This window comes from Micrasema longulum, unplaced genomic scaffold, assembly GCF_059751315.1.
Source record: "Micrasema longulum isolate JH-2025_06_02 unplaced genomic scaffold, ASM5975131v1 h1tg000185l, whole genome shotgun sequence".
Classification (NCBI taxonomy): domain Eukaryota; kingdom Metazoa; phylum Arthropoda; class Insecta; order Trichoptera; family Brachycentridae; genus Micrasema; species Micrasema longulum.
In genome coordinates, this window is record NW_028277390.1 from 204215 (window position 1) to 223425 (window position 19211).

Consider the following 19211-nt stretch of genomic DNA (forward strand, 5'->3'; position numbering starts at 1 on the left):
TGGTACATACGCTGGAGCGCAATCCGTGTGTTGTGGGTTTTTCGACACAGATCAAATGGCGCTGGCTGAACGCGTCCACACATTGGCCCAGCTTTCGGTATGTTAAAAACTACTGGAGAAGGCGCACGTAATTCGACAGATACTGAACGACTCCCCAACGTGTGGCCAGCATAGCGATTCCGTTTCCAATACGCGCGCCAGCGTACTGGCCAACCAATTTGATCGAATTTATTGTCCCAAGGGCAGACAGCAGAGTGAAGGGGAACTCCGCCTCACCCTACGAATGAAGAGTTAAAAAAATATTATTTAAAACTTTCGAGGGACCGTTTGCCGTCTGGAACAGTATTTTCCGAGTAAACGGCAAAACTTCTCGAAATTCTACAAGGTGTAGAATTTATTATTTTCAAATGAAAGGTTGTGTATTTTAGGGTAGTGGAAGGAAAAATATTCATATAGGCAAATATTCAAATTTTTTTTTCAAAATGAAAATAATATGCAATAAATTATCAAAATCTGATTTGAAACATTTAAATTTGTAAGTGAAAATTCTTGATGGAAGTTCATTGTAATTCATTATATGAATAAAAAACGAGTGATACTTTAATCCACAAATTTGGAATATCCATAACAATATAAAAAATAAGGAATAATTTAAAAAAATATATATTTATAGATGACAACCATGAAGTTTCGCATAAATAAATTGTCTATGTTTTAATGAATGTATGTATGTGTATGCGCATGGGTGTATGTACGTGTGTGTGTATGTACATGTGTATATATGTGTATATATATATATATATATATATATATATGTGTGTGTGTGTGTATATATGTGTATGTCTGTAGTTATACGTATCAAAATGTGTATACGAATAAGTTTATATCTTGTTTGTCTGTGCTTTATATTAATTTGTTAACTATTATAATATATTAAAATGTAAATGCCGCGGAACGGGGTATGTACCCTTGTTAGCTGGGCAAAGTGAACATGGAATTGTATTTTGATAAAGAGTGTGAATAAATAAATAAATATCCAAATATTTAAGTAATATAGAATATCCAAAGAATATAAAAATAAAATACTTAAATTCATTAAAATAGCATTATATCAACTCATTAGTTAACCTATTTTTTTTTTTGATAATGATCCTTAAGATAAAAATAACTTTATTTCATTTACTTTCATATAATTTTGAATTCTCTATCCTTACCTCTGTTTTGTATAAATACAATGAACTCCTTAATAAAGATACCAGTCTCGAAGATGTCGCGAAAGCGATGAAACCGGTCACTGGATATTCCAAATTTGTGAATTAAAGTATCACTCGTCTTTTATTTACATAATAAATCTGATACTACAGACATTTAGAATAAACAAGACAGAAAATGACAAACAATAAAAAAAAATATCAGTGAAGAAAAACAGTAGCAAATACATTGTAATAATATACAAGTGGAATGATACGGAGTGGGTTTTCACGGGTAGGTACGTCTTTTCTCTTCTTTTTTGGCATCGTATTTAGTTATATACAGAAAACTATAATTAGCCCATAATTTTGGTTTATTTGTAAACAGTGTTTTTTTGTTGTTGTTATAATGGCTATTTTTTTCTTTGAATAAATAAATAAATAAAATACATACCTACCTACCAAACAACTAATAGAAAAACTGATTAAAGGACTACACATATTTGAATTGAAGATGATTCATAAAAAAATATGCGTAAACAATCGTTAAACAAGCGTGACAGTAAATGAAAGAAGTGTGTATCAAACAAATAATACAAAATACCTAATTACAGAAAAGCGAAATAAATTCGGAAGAAACAATTCGTTCAAAGTTTAAATGTATTTGAGCCAGAATAAGTAAGCCGGGGTAAATGAGCGGGCAAGTTGGTCGCCTCAAGTTGTATGCTGATGAAGTAGGCTGTGAAGACCAGAAGCGAGAAGCGAAAAGAGCAAGAATGTTCTGGAGACAAACCTATCGGGGGTGGTGTCGGTGGTGTCTGTGTTGGTGTTGGCGTCCAGCGAGCGGAGCGTGTTGAGGTTGTGGTCGGAGCGCGGCCGGCACTTGGGGAACAGGCGCGTGATGTGCTCCGCGGGCGGGGCCGCCGCCGGGCTGCTGGCCATGCCGCCGCCGGCGCCGCTCAGCGCCGCTCAGCGCTGCTCAGCGCCGCATCTGCGGACACACACCGGCCTCAGTGGCTGACGGCCGACGGCTGACGTCTGACGGCTAACCGTGTAAGGGATACTCATACCTACACTAGACCTACGTGACTTCCTCCAAATTATGGTTTCAAAGTCAAATATCCGTCCCTTTTAAATTCAAACTGAGCGAGCTGAATTTCGAAATCCTCCATAGTCAAAAAGCCAATGGGTTATCACCATTTTATAAGTCAGTGTGAATAATGATAAAATTTATTATACCTTTCTCGGTGACTTGACTGTTAAACAAATTGTTCGATATTTTATCGATAGAAGAACATTCATAATAAAGGATTTTGAAATTCAACTGGCCAACTGTCGTCAACCTTTAAAGCTCCTCTAACTGTATTGAAAAATCCACCGAGTATTAATAATGCAACAACAGCTCATTCATAATCGAAATCCGATATTCAAAAGTGTATACGCAACAATCGAGAATAGTGAATTTAGCAGAAAACGATCATAATACGAAGCACAATTAATTCGGTTTTGTAAATATTGACTTTATGAAATCCATACTTGTATTATTCTGCTTCCACTCGCCGATTATAAATTGCACGAATGTTAACATTTCGTTAATTAACTCGACATTAGTTGGGACACAATTTTTTATAGAATTGATATACGAGTAGGTACCTAGCGAATAGAATTTCGTCGAATGTCATAATTTGACCCGCGTAAGTTACCAATGTTACAAATAATTTTAAAATACTAATTAAGTCTCGATTGACAATCCAAAATAAACAAATTGATTGCCATACTTATATTATAACGTAGTCTAAGTAAATGGCGGAAACATTTCGAGGTTCGATGGGGAGAGGGAACAGGACCGAAACGGAGGGGGCGACGAGCGACCCGCATCGGAAAATCTTCATCGCAAATTATATTAACGGAAAAACGATCTCTTCAAGTTTCAGAAAACTTTCGGTGGGCATCCGAGGACGGGGGAACTTTCTCAACTTTACACATCGCGGTGGTTAGCTATGGCTGCCGACTGCCGACACGTGGTCAGGGAAATGCGATATTGAGAAATTTAGACGGGAATTAGTCACGTCTGCATTATATACACGACAGACGTCCCCCGGCTGTCATCACTCACTCGTAACTCCGCGACACAACATTATTTACGGGGAGAATTTACGATTGGATCACTTATCAATATTTGCATTTTTTATTTAGTAAACATTTTACATTTCAACCACTAACAACATATCACTGAACCACAAACGGATTTAAGAATTACGTTTTGCTTTAAAAAATATTACGAATATGAAATTTGCAACAGTGTGTACCTACTAGTTAATTTAATTATTATTTTATTTACTGAAAAGACTTCAGTAGCTCAATCACAAATAACTATCGACGTGCTTCTTCTTCTTAGCGTGTCCGGTTGGATTATATCCGGCCACTCCAATATGCGGCGACAGATATCGCCTTGTCGTTTGCCACAATTAGGTCCCAGGAGTGCAGCCATTTCCCATGAGCGGGCATGTCAGTAGGTGGCTGTCGTCCCGGGTCACACAATATATCATCACCAGAGAGGTACCCCCACCTTTGGAGATTTGTTTTACATCGTGTAACACCCACCCGTAGTCTCTTGAGGGCGATCCATGGGGAACATGGTAGGTGTTCACCTCCTTAGATACCCTCATTTGGATCCATCCACAATCTCGCAGATCCTGTTGAGATAGTTCTGCTCGTGCTAATAAGCGACGTGATAAGAATTTCTCACTATGGTTGTTTCTCGTATTCGCGATCACAATGGAACATCCGTGAACACCTAATATTAAATGTCAAAAAATTTACGCTTCGCGACGTATAATCCCGCTGCGCAATCACATATTTGAATTTCATCGGTGTAAATATGGAAAATATTCCAAAACTGCTATTTTCATTTATTTATTTATTATTTATCACGCTATTTGTTGCATTTAGCCGGCGGTTGGTAATCCAAATGTCAAGAAAAGCAGTCGCCATATTAGTTGTAATCTAATTTTCACTTTTATGTATCTTTTCACGATTTTCTGTATGTTCACTTTTCCTTACTATTTTGCAAATGCAATATATTGAATTATTTTTTATACTAAACGCCAATTTTTTTCCAATGAACTGTATTTATCTAGGAGAAAAACAAAAAATAAACCGACACTAGGGTTGACTTATGACTGCGATAACTTAAGCTTGTTCATTATTGTTCATTGTGATCGCTCAAATGCATCGCATGTTTTTAAGAACGTCGATAGTTATTTGTGATTGAGCTACTGAATGCCAAACAATTATTTTGTTGTTTTAATCGAAGTTTATTACGAGTGGTGACAATGCAGTTAAGAATTAAAAATATGGTAAAGCAGTTGTAACTGAACGCTATTTTACTCGTGTTTAAGTTCATGAGAAAAAAATAGATCATACGCATCCTATAGGACGCATTGCCAAGAAAAGGGTTTAATGTAAAAAGTACACGAAACAAGTAGCCACCAAATACGTATGCCTACAAATCTGTCGTGGTCTTACAATGGAAACCATAAACATGAAAACCTCCCGAGATTTATATTCCATATATTATCGTGTGTCGCATGTGTGTTGATTCCTTTGTCGGTATGGAAAACCAGACGGTCCGCTTAATCCTCGGCCGCGTGGCTTTAATCCCCGAATGGCTGTTTGTACAATAGAGGGAACGCTCACCGAATAAGGGAGATATTCTCCATTCAATGGAGACGGCGACCGGAGCCAGACCAGTCGCCAGTAGCTGCCGTCCCAGGGCCTTGATTATGATGGGAAGATAAATTCGTCATACCTTCACCTTGACGGTATAGTTGAAGAGAAATTTCTCTAGCGATTACAAAGATACACTACCGACCCCCCGCCTTCAAGTTTTGGGTATGAAACAAGGGGAAACGTACGTCGCGGTACACATATCTACGCACTAAAATGACATTGCTTCAGTATGACGTCATAGTTGAAGATAAAATTCTTCTGACCGATCACTAAGATAAGCAACCGATTCCCCCCACCATCAAGTTTTGAAGTAAGTATATTAGTTTGTATCGACGGGTCTAAAACCCCTCGATACGTTTATCTACCCATTAAAAGTGTCAAAAATTTTGTTCCACTGAGCAATTTTTTCTTTAATGACGATTTACTTAAATTTTTTATCGTTTTGAGGTTGGCACTTTTTTTCTTAAAAGCCTATTTAAAATATGAGAGAAATAAGTCAATTTTGAAGTCGAATTAAATTCTGACATAACTGTCCGTTTCCGAAACGAGTGGCTAGATGCAAAAAATAATGTCACTAGATTTTGCCCTATTAACATATAAGAGTATCTAGGCGTAAGAAAGCTGCCACTACAAAAAAAATAGCAAATCTGATATGTATATTTTGTTATGTGTCGAGAATTAATTGGATACTCTGTAATGTTCTCAATGTAACTAAAAATAAATAAATGAAATAAATAAATAAATGAAATAAATGAATCTGAGTCAAGTATAACTGATAAGATTAAGAAAGGGACCTCTGAGATGGTTAGATCATCTAGAACGCATGGACGACGGAAGAATGGTAAAACAAGTACATACGGCGAAAATGGACGGTAACGTGAGACGAGGACGACCAAGGAAGACGTGGCATAATCAGATAAACCAAAATCTTTAGTCTGGTCATTTCAAAAGCAGACAGAACCGAAGGGCATGTATGACAAGATGTATGAATGTGGAAGATGCTAGAAATATATGCCAGGATAGACGTGTGTGGCGGTCCATTATCTCTTCCTACCCCTACGCTACGGGCAAATGGCGTGATGGTAGTAGTAGTAGTAGTATTTAAAGGGATTATTACTCCGCAACCCCCACCGAACGCTTTATCACAGCTCTTGCCTACCTAGCCCTGCCGTAAATACCGTTACTCAAAAGTTCATAAAATGCGGACAATGGCAGTTTGAGAACTATGTCATTTTGTCATATGATGTCCCATTCTTTGTGATATTACTACTCGTATAATTAGCCAGTCATTGTACGTTGAAAAGTAAACATATTACGTGAAATTGGGAAGACGCCGGGAGACATTACCCTGAAGGTTTCGGGTATCAGTCGCCAGTTTGCGTATTGAACTGTTAATTGGTTTGAAGAATATTTAAAACTGCGTTAACGACGCGCATCGTGTTCCCTCAGTGTGCGTCCGTCGGGGAGTACTAATAGAATAATTATAAACTGGAAACTGTCACAACATCGAGGCGCTGGCGCTGGCTGGATCGAGGAGTCACGCCGGGGGCGGAGACGGGCCGGGAGGGGGGCACAGTACGTCAGAGACGGGATGAAAGTAATTAAATGGAAATATTCCCAGGACGCTCTTCGAAATAGGAAATAATAGAAATGTAGATGGGAAGCAATTTAACACTAGAATAGGCGTAATCCACAGCCCGCGCAGGCGACTGAAGGTATTACGGATGCCAATTAAAGTTTCACCTCCTCTTCACATTATGAACACTTCCATACGTATTCTATGAGCGTTCGTTTGGACAGCGGTTAAACTGTTAGATTATCGAATCGTGCGGTTATCTCCTCCGGTAAAATAATGTAAGAGATCTTTATTTTATTTTATTTAAGAAGGTAAACATGAACATAAAAAAATATAAAAGGAAAAATAATGAAACACACTAAACCGCGAAACCGGCTTGTCAGCAGGTTTCTTAATTTTCCTTTACAAAGAAAAACGTTAGAGAAATTATATAAATTTAAAAAGTAATATAAACATTACTAAGAACTAAAAGCATATGTATTTTTTCACAAAATTTATATACAAAAAATTAAATAGATGACTGTTAATATAAAATAATAATTAGTATAAAGCCTTGTTTTACACATAAGCCATTTAATTATTTTTTTCTTAAAAGTTTCTTCAACATTTTCTTTTAAGATCTGTTCGTTCTAAATTTTTGAGATAAGAGTGAGGCAACAATAAAAATAATGGGCGAACTAATATAATTCCTCTACACAGCGTATTTTAGGGGTAGAAGTCAAATAATAAATCCATCCGTAAGTCAGACAGTCGTCAGTCGGGTGGTTGGACCGTCGGACACACGAGATGTGACCTAATCCGCGAGGCGCCGCACCACGCGCCAACGCGCCGGAAGCCGGAAGATACACGACTCCCGCTAACATAGTGACCGCGTTATTAATTTGACTTCGCCGGTATCTGACAGATGGACGACGAAACGAACGGCAAAGCGCTGGCGCTGGATAGCGAGGATGATGATACGGTGGTAAGTATCCGGGAGTGGAAGGATTTGGCGGCACCTTAATACGAGTCTGGCTGAACACGTGTAAACAGGAATAGGCAATTAACTTCACCTCCCGCGGGAAGATTAATACAGCGCACGGGGCGGATCCCACACTATTTCCCCGCTGACACTGATATATAGCAGCATGTCTCGAATAATCGCGATCGATAACTTAACGTACTGAAGAACTTCAGTTTTAAAATGTGCCGTCGTCACGTGACACGCTGCGTTTATTGAGTAGACAAAAATATTCACGCGACCTTATTTAAATAATTTATAGCGACATTTTAAAAATTATATCCAAATGGTTATGATATGTCAAAAAAAGCGTATCGATAACTTTTCTTTGTTTTCCGAATCCGCGAGATACCCGCCCAGGGAGGAAGCGATAGACGACAGAGAATAAAAGTGGCTACAGCGAAACTTGTCGACAATATCGACTCGGGTGTGAAGTGTGAAGGTAGCGAATCCACTCCTTCCACACCAATAATTTATGGCTGTCTTTCATGCTGCACAATGCGAGGAATCACAAGAGAATATAAATATACTGCTGATACTTTGTGACTCGAAAGAAAACGAATCGTAGAGGCGTGTATAGCCAAAACACAGCGTAAAGGGTCGCACATTTTAACATGATGCAGAAATCATCAAATATAGGTTATTCTATAGATGACAACGGCTGGACGATGAAAATTGACTGATTTAATCTGATACAGTGAGCAGAAACCATGTAAAAAAAAAAATAAGCACAAGAGTTAGTCTCTTTTTTGGAGAGTTACAGTGATAACATTTACTAGATGTGTAAAAGTAGATATGTCTAACATTTTACAAAAACGTGTACTTTTTATGAAATTTATGAATAAAAAATAAAAAAATAAAAATATTCGGACAAAGTTTAATAATGAATAAAATGTTTGTGGTTGATAGAGCCGTTTTGATTTTCGTTAAAATATATCTAATTAAGTTATGCCTAAAATAAATTCAAATCCATAGATAGCAACAAAAAATACGTAAAGAAAAAAAACATTTGAATACATGAACCAGATTGTATTATTTTACTAATTAAATCGGCATTCAATTCGTAACATTTTATTACGGTTGAACACTTTTCATTTTTACATTTAATTTTATTTGTTTAGAATAGAAACGGGTTAAATGTTTATACTATTATATAAAATTATGTATATAATAGGCCCTGCCATCCAATAACATGTATTTACTTAATTGTAATAAAATAAAGCGACGGTTTAAAGCATACAAAACATAACACGACAAGTAATTGAAACAATGTTATTAGTATAAATTAGAATAAAAGAAATAGGGACAAAACAATGAGGTATTGGGAAGATAAAATAACAGGCGAGGAGTGGTAGAGGATGAATGAAGGAAAGTAGGAGTGGAAAATTGCATTTGATTTGATGGCGAGAAAAAAAGAGCAAAAAAAAACAAAACGTATATTCTCAGTTATTCTGAATCAAGCTTGTTAGTTGTTCTCTTCTGTACTATAATATGCGGTGTTAAATATATCTAGGACTATTGAAATTATTGTTGAATGTTTCACAAATACGAGGGGTGGTAGAATGTTTTATTCGACATTTTAATTTAAACTATTTAGCGAGAGAAGGTGTGTAGAGACTGACGTTACAATACTAATAACATCTTTGTTGTTCCCAATAGTTATTTTCCACGTGAAAATTTGTTGTGGAATATGTAAAAAATATCAAAGGGGCAAAAAGAAAATCTAATAAACAGCTTATACTATAGGGGTATGCCATTTAACACCTCAAAACGGTATTTTTTTTTAATAGCGGGAAACTAATATTATTGATAGTTATTTTTTATTACGAACGCGTAATAAATAACTAATAACAACTGCTGTAAAATAACATATTTATATTCTAAAGGTTGTAAACAAGTCGTTTTAGTACCGAATAAAGTCCGACTAACTAGTACCCGCTACCTACTGAAATTCCTGAAATGGGTTGTATTTTCTTGCAGCATTTATATTATCAGGAGCACCATTGAAAGTAAGGAAGTGAATATTGCCTGCATTTTTGGATCCGCGAGCAGAGAACGACGATCTGCTTATCTCCACGGAACATTCTGAGTGGAACGAGTTTTAATGGGTACTCGGCACTGTCTATCGGCTTGCTCCGCTGTACCTGAAGCCATTTAATGTAAACATCGCCAGTGATCAGCAAATGACAGAAAATTTGTATTATCTGTAAGGTTACATCTGCAAAACATAGTCGTATTTACCATATAACATTTCAAATTAATTGACGCTCGTATTCCTTTAAATTTTATGCAGGTATTTCTGTGACCGGGCGGATGAATAATACAATTCTGAGTGTCAATTTTAACCGAAACCTTAGACGAGTGTTTTTGACTCGATGGCTAGTTTCAGGTAATTATTAACGTTTTTTTTTTAATCGAGCGGAGATAGGTACGTCTCTGAGGGTAATTAGAGCATTTACCGCGTCTTGTTCCTACATTCTATTACTACGGCACTGTCATGTCTGCTTGGCCAAAAACTGATGAAAAAATCATTAAAAGCATTGAAATTTAGAATTTATTTTTTATTTATTTAGATCTAAATTGGTTGCAACAGAGGGAAAACATTTTTGAGATGGGAATATGGAAGTCTAGGCATCTACAAGGCTTATGACCCGTCGTTGGCTGGTTTAAGTGGCCACTTTACACATTATGTAACATTCATCATTCTGCCTATGTTTAAACATCCATATTTCCTCAACTCTTCCGTCTGTTGACTTATCTGTCTGTTGTTTTGTAAAGTATCTGAATAACACCCTAGGCAGGAAATCCAGCCTATCTGCTTTGCAATGTACAGATGTTCTTTGTTTTAGGTCCGGACTAGCTAGAAATTTCCTGTATTTAGGCAGGATTTTTTGTTGCGTGTGGATGATACTAATACAATTCAAACAGAACTAATCAAATTTTAAAAAAATAAAATTTACAAAATATTTTTCAAAAATAACTTGACATAATTTAAACAGACTAAATATTATTTTTTTTAAATAAAAAAAATCACAGGATATTGAAATAAAAAAACGTCTATATTTACTATAAAAAACCCAGGTCTAAGGTACAAACTAAATTTCTAATGCATCATTTTTGCTATTCTGTTGATTAACCTATTTGTACTTACATACAAATGTGAAATGAGTTTTTTTTACATAAGCGAGAACAAAGCTTTTTAAAATGTGATGTGATGAGTGAAACGAGGATAAATGAATGACTTAACTAATAATTAACAATTTTATTTTTAAAAAAAACGACAAAGTGCAGATATCGTGTAGGTACGGACAATATTTAAAAAAAAACAAGTTAAAACAATATTATTTTACAGAGATCAGTTTGAACATTCACAATAATTAAACTAGAGCAAAATCTCACGCACTGTTTTGCGCACCCAGAGCAGCGCACCCAGAGCAGCGCTTGCTGAATACGGCTTCTGCGGATTATATGTACCTATTTTTCTGTGCATATCGGTAGTTTAGCACCTATCAGCTTTCTATTCATTAACTTCTACCTTGTATTTCATCATAACCATCATCATTCGCATCTTTTCCCACCTAATGGTGTATAGAGCTTTGCATTGGTACACCAATCGCAGCGTATTTTGATCATTTCATTAACTGAAGGTAAGATGACCAGTCTTACACTTCAGGTACCAATCCAGGGACTATGAAACATTTTAGGGTACAAACACCTTTTTTTAATAAATATTTCATATCAACCATGTCGGGAATCAAACTCATGAGCTCTTGCACGGTAGGTGAACGCGATGACCATTACACCACGAGGCCAACAATGTGAATTTGTGACCTTGTATTTAATGTAATGGGTTAAACAACCCGTAAAGTAATGCAGACTACAATTGTCAAAAAAAAAAACATTGTTTTAAAATTTGTCCCAATGAACGATCAACTAAAAGTTTATCATCGGGTGCTTTGAAAAATCAGCATTCAAAAACTAAGAAAAAAAGGTTGACAAAATAGTAAGAAGCTGGCGATAACAATACCTGAACTAAGTACGATGTAATTGAGTAATACATTAAAGTGACAGTTGCTCTTAGAAAAAGATTCTTGGTCTATTTAATACTCGATTTGCTGTGGGAAACTATAGAACACTGGCTGCTTTTCACCAATACCAAGAATGCTCAGGCTTTACAATGAAACATCCAAAGACAGATCGGCTGATGTGTTCTTACCGCAAAGACAGTTACACAAAAAATAAATAATTGGCTTACTTTTCGATAGATGAAACTTACCGACAAGGCAAAGTCTCGTCTCTGGGAAAATAATTATCTTTTGGTATCTAGTTATTTTGAACATATTTTGTTTATCACTATTTATATACTAATCCATAAGTCTACGAGGTGTGTTCAGAAAATAACAGGATTTTTTAAATTTTGCAGGTTTGAAGAGTCCGATTGTCAGGTTTCAAAATTATGTTGGTATATATATCCAAACCCGCGAAATTTAAAAATTCCCGTTATTTTCTGAACACACCTCGTATTTAAGAAACCTGTCGATCGGTTTAAATATTTGATATATTTATAAAGCGTACACTCGTAATAAATATTCTACATTATATACTCGAATATGCGACACGAAATTCTCCTAATATATTATGTGTAGGTACGCACGTGTCGATATCGGGGTTGTTCGGTTGGTGCGGGAAATGGCGGAGTTTTCTTTCTTCCACTGGAGCGATTGCCGGTCGCATATTGTCGGGAAATATTTGCTCAAGTGAATGGAGAATGGAATGTCCCGAACTCACAATCGCACATACGAGGACTTTAATGCACTTCGCTCAATAAGAATCGTTCGGATAACTTCTCACCCCGCGGAGAGGGCGGATCTCGCCACCCGCAATCGTGTTTTTACTATAAGATCTATTATTAAAAATACACTTCATTGTTCAGAATTATAATGAAAAGAAAAATATAAACAAATTATAATTGTCTGTAATAAAATAAATTCTTTAAACATTGAGGGTAATATTTCTTCAAGGTTAAACAAAAATTGTAATAGAAACAGTTTCCCTGGAATGGCACCCGGAGCGTAACGCTACACTAAGCATCTTGCATATAAATCATCATCATCCTTTCCACACCCAGTGGTGCATGTAAGGTGATCAGTCGCACGCTTCAGATGCCAGCTCAGGAACAATGAAATATTGCAGTTTAATCAATCTTAAAAATCAATATTTCACGTCCACCCGGCCAGGAATTAAACCTAGGTCGTCAAGAATGGTAGACGAACGCGCAAATACAAAGAGGCGGACTTATCTCTAATTGAGTTCCTTATTCAGAGTTTTTACACAAGAGCAGCCGTCGAGTCGAAAATACTCGTCCAGTTCTGGTTCTATTTCACACACAGAACTGAATTCTTCACCCGCTTAGACACAATAAGTGCATATAAATGTATTAAATAAACCCTAATTACATTTAATATCTGTATACAAACAATATACAAAGTGGATTTATGAATGAAAGAGGATGTATGGATCAAATATTTGCTCTGCGAAATATGACAAAAGTTTCTGGCTTAACACCAGAAACTTTTCTGCGCATTTGTCGATCTGCAAAAGGTATTTAATAGAGTTGACAGAGAGAAATTGTGGAAGGTTTTACCGGAGTATAGAGTGAACGGTAACCTGACAAGGGCTATTGCGTCACTGTACAAGGACAGCACAGTTTGTGTGAAGGTGAATGGGTCATTCACATAGTGGTTTAACATTCCTAAAGGAGTCAAACAGGGATGTGTAATGTCACCACGGTTGTTCAACATATACATTGATAACTGTATGAAAGAACTGAAAGATTTAAGAATGGGAGCAAAAAAGAGTTGTATAACTGTTAACTGTCTTCTGTATGCTGGTGATGCCGTGCTTCTTGCTGGCAGCAAAGAAGACCTGCAATTCTTGGTAACAAAATTCTACGATGTATGCAAGAAAAACGATTTGCTTATGAATGTTGATAAATTGAAAGTGATGGTTTTTGAAAGGGATGAAAATATAACTAAATGTGAGATCAGTGTGAACGGAGATATTCTGAATCAGATAGAAGAATTTGTGTATCTGGGAAGTATGTTTATTAGGGATGGAAAGACCGAGAGAGATATTGAAAGGGGGGTGAGTGCCTGGAACAGGGTGAACTGAAATCTACTTTAGCAAACAAATGTTTATCGCAGGAGGCTAAACTTGCAATTCACAATGGAGTTCTAGTGCCAACTCTGATGTATGGGAGTATGGAATTGGAAAAATGATGATGAAAGTAGGTTTCAATGCTGTCAAAATGCGATCCCTCTAACGAATATGTGGTAAAACGATGTATGATAGGTGCACAAATGTCGAAATCCGTGAACTGTGTAAAGCTGAGACATGCATTATCAACAGAATCAAGAAAGGGGTGCTGCGTTGGTTTAAACATGTAGAGCGAATGGACAGCGAAAGAACGGCTAAAAGGATCTAATATGCTAATGTTGATGGATGCAGGAAACAAGCAAAAGACAGACAGACACGGCACGATCAAGTCCATCAAATACTTGAGATGGACATGTCAAGAGTAGGAATAATCGGCGTGCGTGCATGAGAAGATGTATTAATGTAGAGGAAGCGAGGTCTGTATGCAAAGATAGAGTGATGTGGCGTTCTATCCTCTCTGTCTACCCCAACGAGGGAACGGCGTGATGGTTTGTTTGTTCAGTATTTGATATCTAAGTTAACATAAAACATATAATATTTATTGATATTTCAAAATTGTTGATTGTAACGAATGCCAATATCAAATAACGATCAAATCAGTGTTACGTCATTGGCTTCGGCTGGGCTACAGAGGCGATAATTACCGCGGACGGCGCCAAAGTGAAAACATTCAATCTCATTCCGGGTTTATATCGGGTAACACCGCAACCTGCCTGTTGTGAGGCCTGCTACAGGCTGCCGGGCAGCCGTACCCCGTGAGGGGGGCTGGGGGAGATGACCAACAAAAGGAAATTGGACTGCGGTCACCGCAGGGCTAGCCCCCGGCTTCGGATTTGCGCGTCAATCTAGCCTACTAATTCTATCACACATTCGGAATGAGTTGTATGAGGGTGTTTTAAACGAATTAGTTTATTTAAGAGATTTTAAACAGAATTAAAAAATCAAACAAAAAAGCAAAACATTTATTAAATGAAAATTTTTAATTAATCACTATTCCCCAACCAAAAACAAAATACAACTCAATGGAGGAAGGATAAGGATTGTACCTTACAGCTTCAACAACTCTAATTGTCGAGTGATGCCCCATGGCCATATGACTGTTGCATAATCCATATGGATAGTTCTGTTTTATCTTTTTAACAAGCTCTCACTTGATTATGGAAATGTCACCGATCTGTCAGAATGTTAATACTAGAGTAGAGAATAGATAAAATGAATAATTAGATTAGTAAAATTATGTTAAAATACCCGGGGTGATATTCTCTGCATCTCCTAGAGCAGCGGTTCCTAAAAAGTGTTCCTCGGAAGGGTCACGGGGGTTCCGAGATCTAGGAGAAGCCTATCATGGTTCTGCTTCCGGTTGTATCGACTTGCCGATGGGAAACTGGCCTTTCAGCTTACTTCTACACTAAAAATAACTTCAGAACTACGTGGATGCCGCTCCAAATCTCCGTATTCAATAATCGAACATTAAACCTAATTTTGGTGGTATTATAAGTAAAAACGTGAAAAAAAATCACTATTCACATTAAATAGGTAAAAGATATTTAATTAAAAATGTAATTTTTTTCAAGTCGAGCGGTACAACACGCAAGCAATAAGGTGCCATGGGTTTTAAAATATATATTTTTTGCCAATTTACTTTTTTATTGTTCGCTTCTAGGGTTTCGCCAAAAAAGGTAGATCAAGTAAGGTTCCATAACGAAAAAAAAAATGGGATTTGCTGCCCTAGAGAGTGGTTAGTTTGGGATTTTTTTTCTTACATGCGTTTACATTTTGCTTCATATCTGGCTACAGTGAAATCAAACATGATGATTTTCATGTAGAACATCATGGCGACTTTGAGTATCCGAATTCGTTTTTTTCCGTTTTTTACATCAGTTTTATGCATAATTTGACGTTCATCAATGTGGCCATCATATGAAGCAAAGTGTGGTTCCATTAAAAAAAAATCCCCGAATAACCACTTTCTAGGGGCTAGAGAAGATTCACAATACCACCCCTGGATTATTTATGCAGAAATCAAATAAGCAACGTTCAAATAAAACATTACTACTACTGACACGACAAGATTAGGATTTTGATATATCTGATCATGTCAAGTCTTTCGTCGCTGTTCTTGGTAACCGCAGTACAGTGACGAAGAAATGTATAAAATGTTTAAATTTTCAAAAATCAACATTACAATAAAACACCTTCTATGAATGTTACGAAGATAGTAATATTTATTCCACAAAAAATATCTCCTTAAATGCCTTTGCAGGTATTTGGTTCACGCTTGCAACAATTATCTGAATTTTGGTGAAGTATCAATATGAATAATAATACCTAACTGCTTTTAGATTAAACATCGGTAAAAAATAAACACTCCGGTGACGTATTCTGATGAGAAGTTAAAATTTATCTTCAATTTTATCTACAAAGCGAAAGTAAGTTTTCTGTATGAAAAATAGAATATGTTTACAATTTTTTTTTCTTAACATGTTCAATTACCGGTTACCGGCGAAGATACTTATAATTTTCATACAAATATACGCACTTTCGTACATAAATATCTATATTAGTTTATACCGCCTGAGTATATACCGATGAAGATAGCCATTCATAATCGCGGCCCTGGTGACGAAGCGAATTGTGGAGAGAAAATGATATTTCTAACTAAAATTACTCCAACAGAAGACGGGAAGACCTTTCGTTAGTTTTTACATGTGTAATATTCCTTTTCATATTGGTCCAAAATAAATGACACGTAAAATAAGAAATGAACGGGTAGCGAGAGCGGGCATCAATCTCTCCCCTCGGGTGCGGGGGACGGGCGGGCGAGGAGGGGGAGCGAGCTACCCCCTGCCACTCGGCCCATCCCGTGGAAGGGGCGCTGGCTCTCCGGACGGATTTATTCGGCGATCGAACAGGTGTCTCATAAGGTATTCTTAACCGAAATATACGGGCTATATTTACGGGAAACAGGAAGCTTAAATGAATATATCTAAAGGTATCAGGTGGTCTCGATTAACCTCCTCGCTGTCTTAAGTGTTCTAAATATTGTTAAGGCCTCTAAGCCAACCTGAGTGCCTCCTCCGCACGGTACTTCTGTCAACCCAACCCGACCCGACCCGACCCAGCACCCCCCCTCCCCCCTCCAACTAGGAAATAAATTTAATTATCGGAAGGTATGCCGACCGGCTGCTCACCTTTCCGCGATACAGACTAGAGTGCGTACCTATGTAATATCCTACATATATTTATCAAGTACAAATAACTTCGTGACTACCGAGAAATACTCTTAAGGTACGAATCCCCAGTGGATACTCCCATTTTTATGATTGTGATCACTTTTGGTTATCGCGTGTTCCTCCATTATCCCGTTCCAACCTGACCCCCTCTACCCCCCCCTCACACGCACGCCGATCGTAGGCTAGGAAATCAGTTTGTGCGGAATGATCCTACCGTGGCTTCGGCCCCGAAATAAATAGTCCAATCGAATTTTCCCGATGCATCCAATTTATTTAGCGCGTTCTTTTCACTTACCGGTGCAAAATCGTAGCACCTTATACATCTGCATCATCTCGAATTTAATAAAGTCGAATATACAAATCATTCAAAATACTAAGACGACCGATTGGATGTACTCCCTATAACTCTAGAAAACAACAGACGAGACGAGTCGGCTAAGGTTTTGTAATCTTCTCGAATCTTCTCGAATCTTCTCGACTCTTCTCACTCTTCGCACATAAATGCATTTTTATACTCGATCTGAACCGTCTGTTTTACGAATTCTCTTTTCGAATGTAAAAATAATTTTCGTCTTACGCCGCGCTACAAAATGTTACAGTGAGAAACATTACACCGACGTATCTTTTAATCCGAGTTTATTGTTCGCGCAAATCGTGTTCGGCAATTTCATTCGGTTAGAACATTACGTAGTCCTGGAACTTATTAAATTAGTACAATTATATTACAAAAGACTTCTATAATTTGATATTCTAGAATAACTTTCGACGATTTCATTTAAATGTCACATGAAATAGGCTCATAACGGGAACCTAATACTAACAATATGAACATATTTTTTTATCGCTTTTGTGGGAATGTTATTTAAACTGACGTAATAATCACTCGGTGAAAATATTCCACGGGTGAGCAAGTTTGGGGAAAAGATACAATATTTAATATGCAAATTGCCCCATTTCTTGCGCACGCACGTCTGATATTATATCAGAAAACTAAAGATAGCCAAAACACGAGCTAGTAACGTAGTGACTGCGAAAAGGACCAAACAACCTAATTACCGCATCGCGTGATCTCCTTATCGTCGCAACGGTTCAACAGATGGAGACATATTCACAAAACGACGCCTTCGGGTTTAAAATAGCGTTCTACCTCTCGAGATAGGGAGTCGGTAAATAAATAAATATTCGTCGCTCGGTAAAAATCAATACAAAGTGTATTATGTGTACCCGAGACTCCTTTGTGATGAACGATTTCAAGGGCGCACTCCATTCGTTAGCTAATTTAACTTTCGCTCGATAACTTTCCACATTGATTTTCTTGTTATACCTCACCATGTACCGCGTAGTACCTCACTACGTTCGCTTGTACGCTTAGCAATCTTAAGGAAGAATGGCAGATGTACAAATAGTAGAACTTGAGAGTTTTGTCCTTTCTGTGCCAGGTATCCTCAACGTCGATGCAAAGAAGCTTCGACTCGACGCAGTTATTATAAAAACGCTAGATAAATGCTCATTTGAATTAATAAAATATGCATGTATAAGTTTAAATAGTCAAATATGCAGGAAATAATATATTCCCAGTAAGTGGACGCACATTCCGGGGCTTCCAGCCGAGGAATATTGCTATTTAACGTTCGGCCGCTTTACCCGCACGCCCCATAAAGTTCCCCAGCGCCATATTCTTGATCCCCGAATGATTAATAGCCTTCGTATGTTGAAATCATAATTAAACACCGATTTATTGCGCCATAATTAATGCGCTTCCAGCGGACGCCACTGACGCGATGAGGGGGCGAGATTACGTCACATGAGGATTTTTTTTAAATCTCGGACAGCGTGAAAATCGCGAGAAAATATGAAACTGCGAAAATTCTCAGTACAGCGCAAGAAATAAAACGAAAGCGGGATGAGAAATACGACAACGTTTTACCGTTGAGATTAACATAATATTAATATAGATTAACGTAAGAAAAATAATCGAACATCGACTAATGTCTCATTAAAATTCTCAGACTGAAACGGATTGTATTTTGGACAGCAACAAGATAAAGCCATGCGACACATATTTAAGATGAACGTATTATCTTAGATAATAAACGCCGCGAAACCCTAGCTTCCGACTTCCGACCGAACATACGGACGACCGGTAGTACGGGCAGTGTGCCGTGTGCCGTGTCCCACATCCGCCCGGTGTAGCGGACCGGAAGTCGGACGGGGACAGTCTCGCGGATAAGGCGAGAAAAGGGAACCAATAGCTACGAGAATTC

The 19211-nt window shown here is 37.4% G+C and overlaps 1 protein-coding gene across 20 annotated transcripts in view; it reads right to left on the minus strand.

Moving 5' to 3' along the window:
- Window positions 1–19211, minus strand: part of LOC148283854 (protein lin-10-like) — a 147051-nt gene that overhangs the window by 39297 nt on the left and 88543 nt on the right. For 13 of the 20 annotated variants that reach the window (XM_088243084.1, XM_088243083.1, XM_088243076.1 and 10 more), the window contains one exon: window positions 1984–2181. The exons of the other annotated variants lie outside the window; for them this stretch is intronic. In XM_088243084.1, the coding sequence (XP_088099210.1) occupies window positions 1984–2132 (149 nt within the window). In that variant the 5' untranslated portion in view covers window positions 2133–2181. The remainder of the gene's footprint in view (window positions 1–1983; window positions 2182–19211) is intronic. 20 annotated transcript variants of the gene reach the window in all.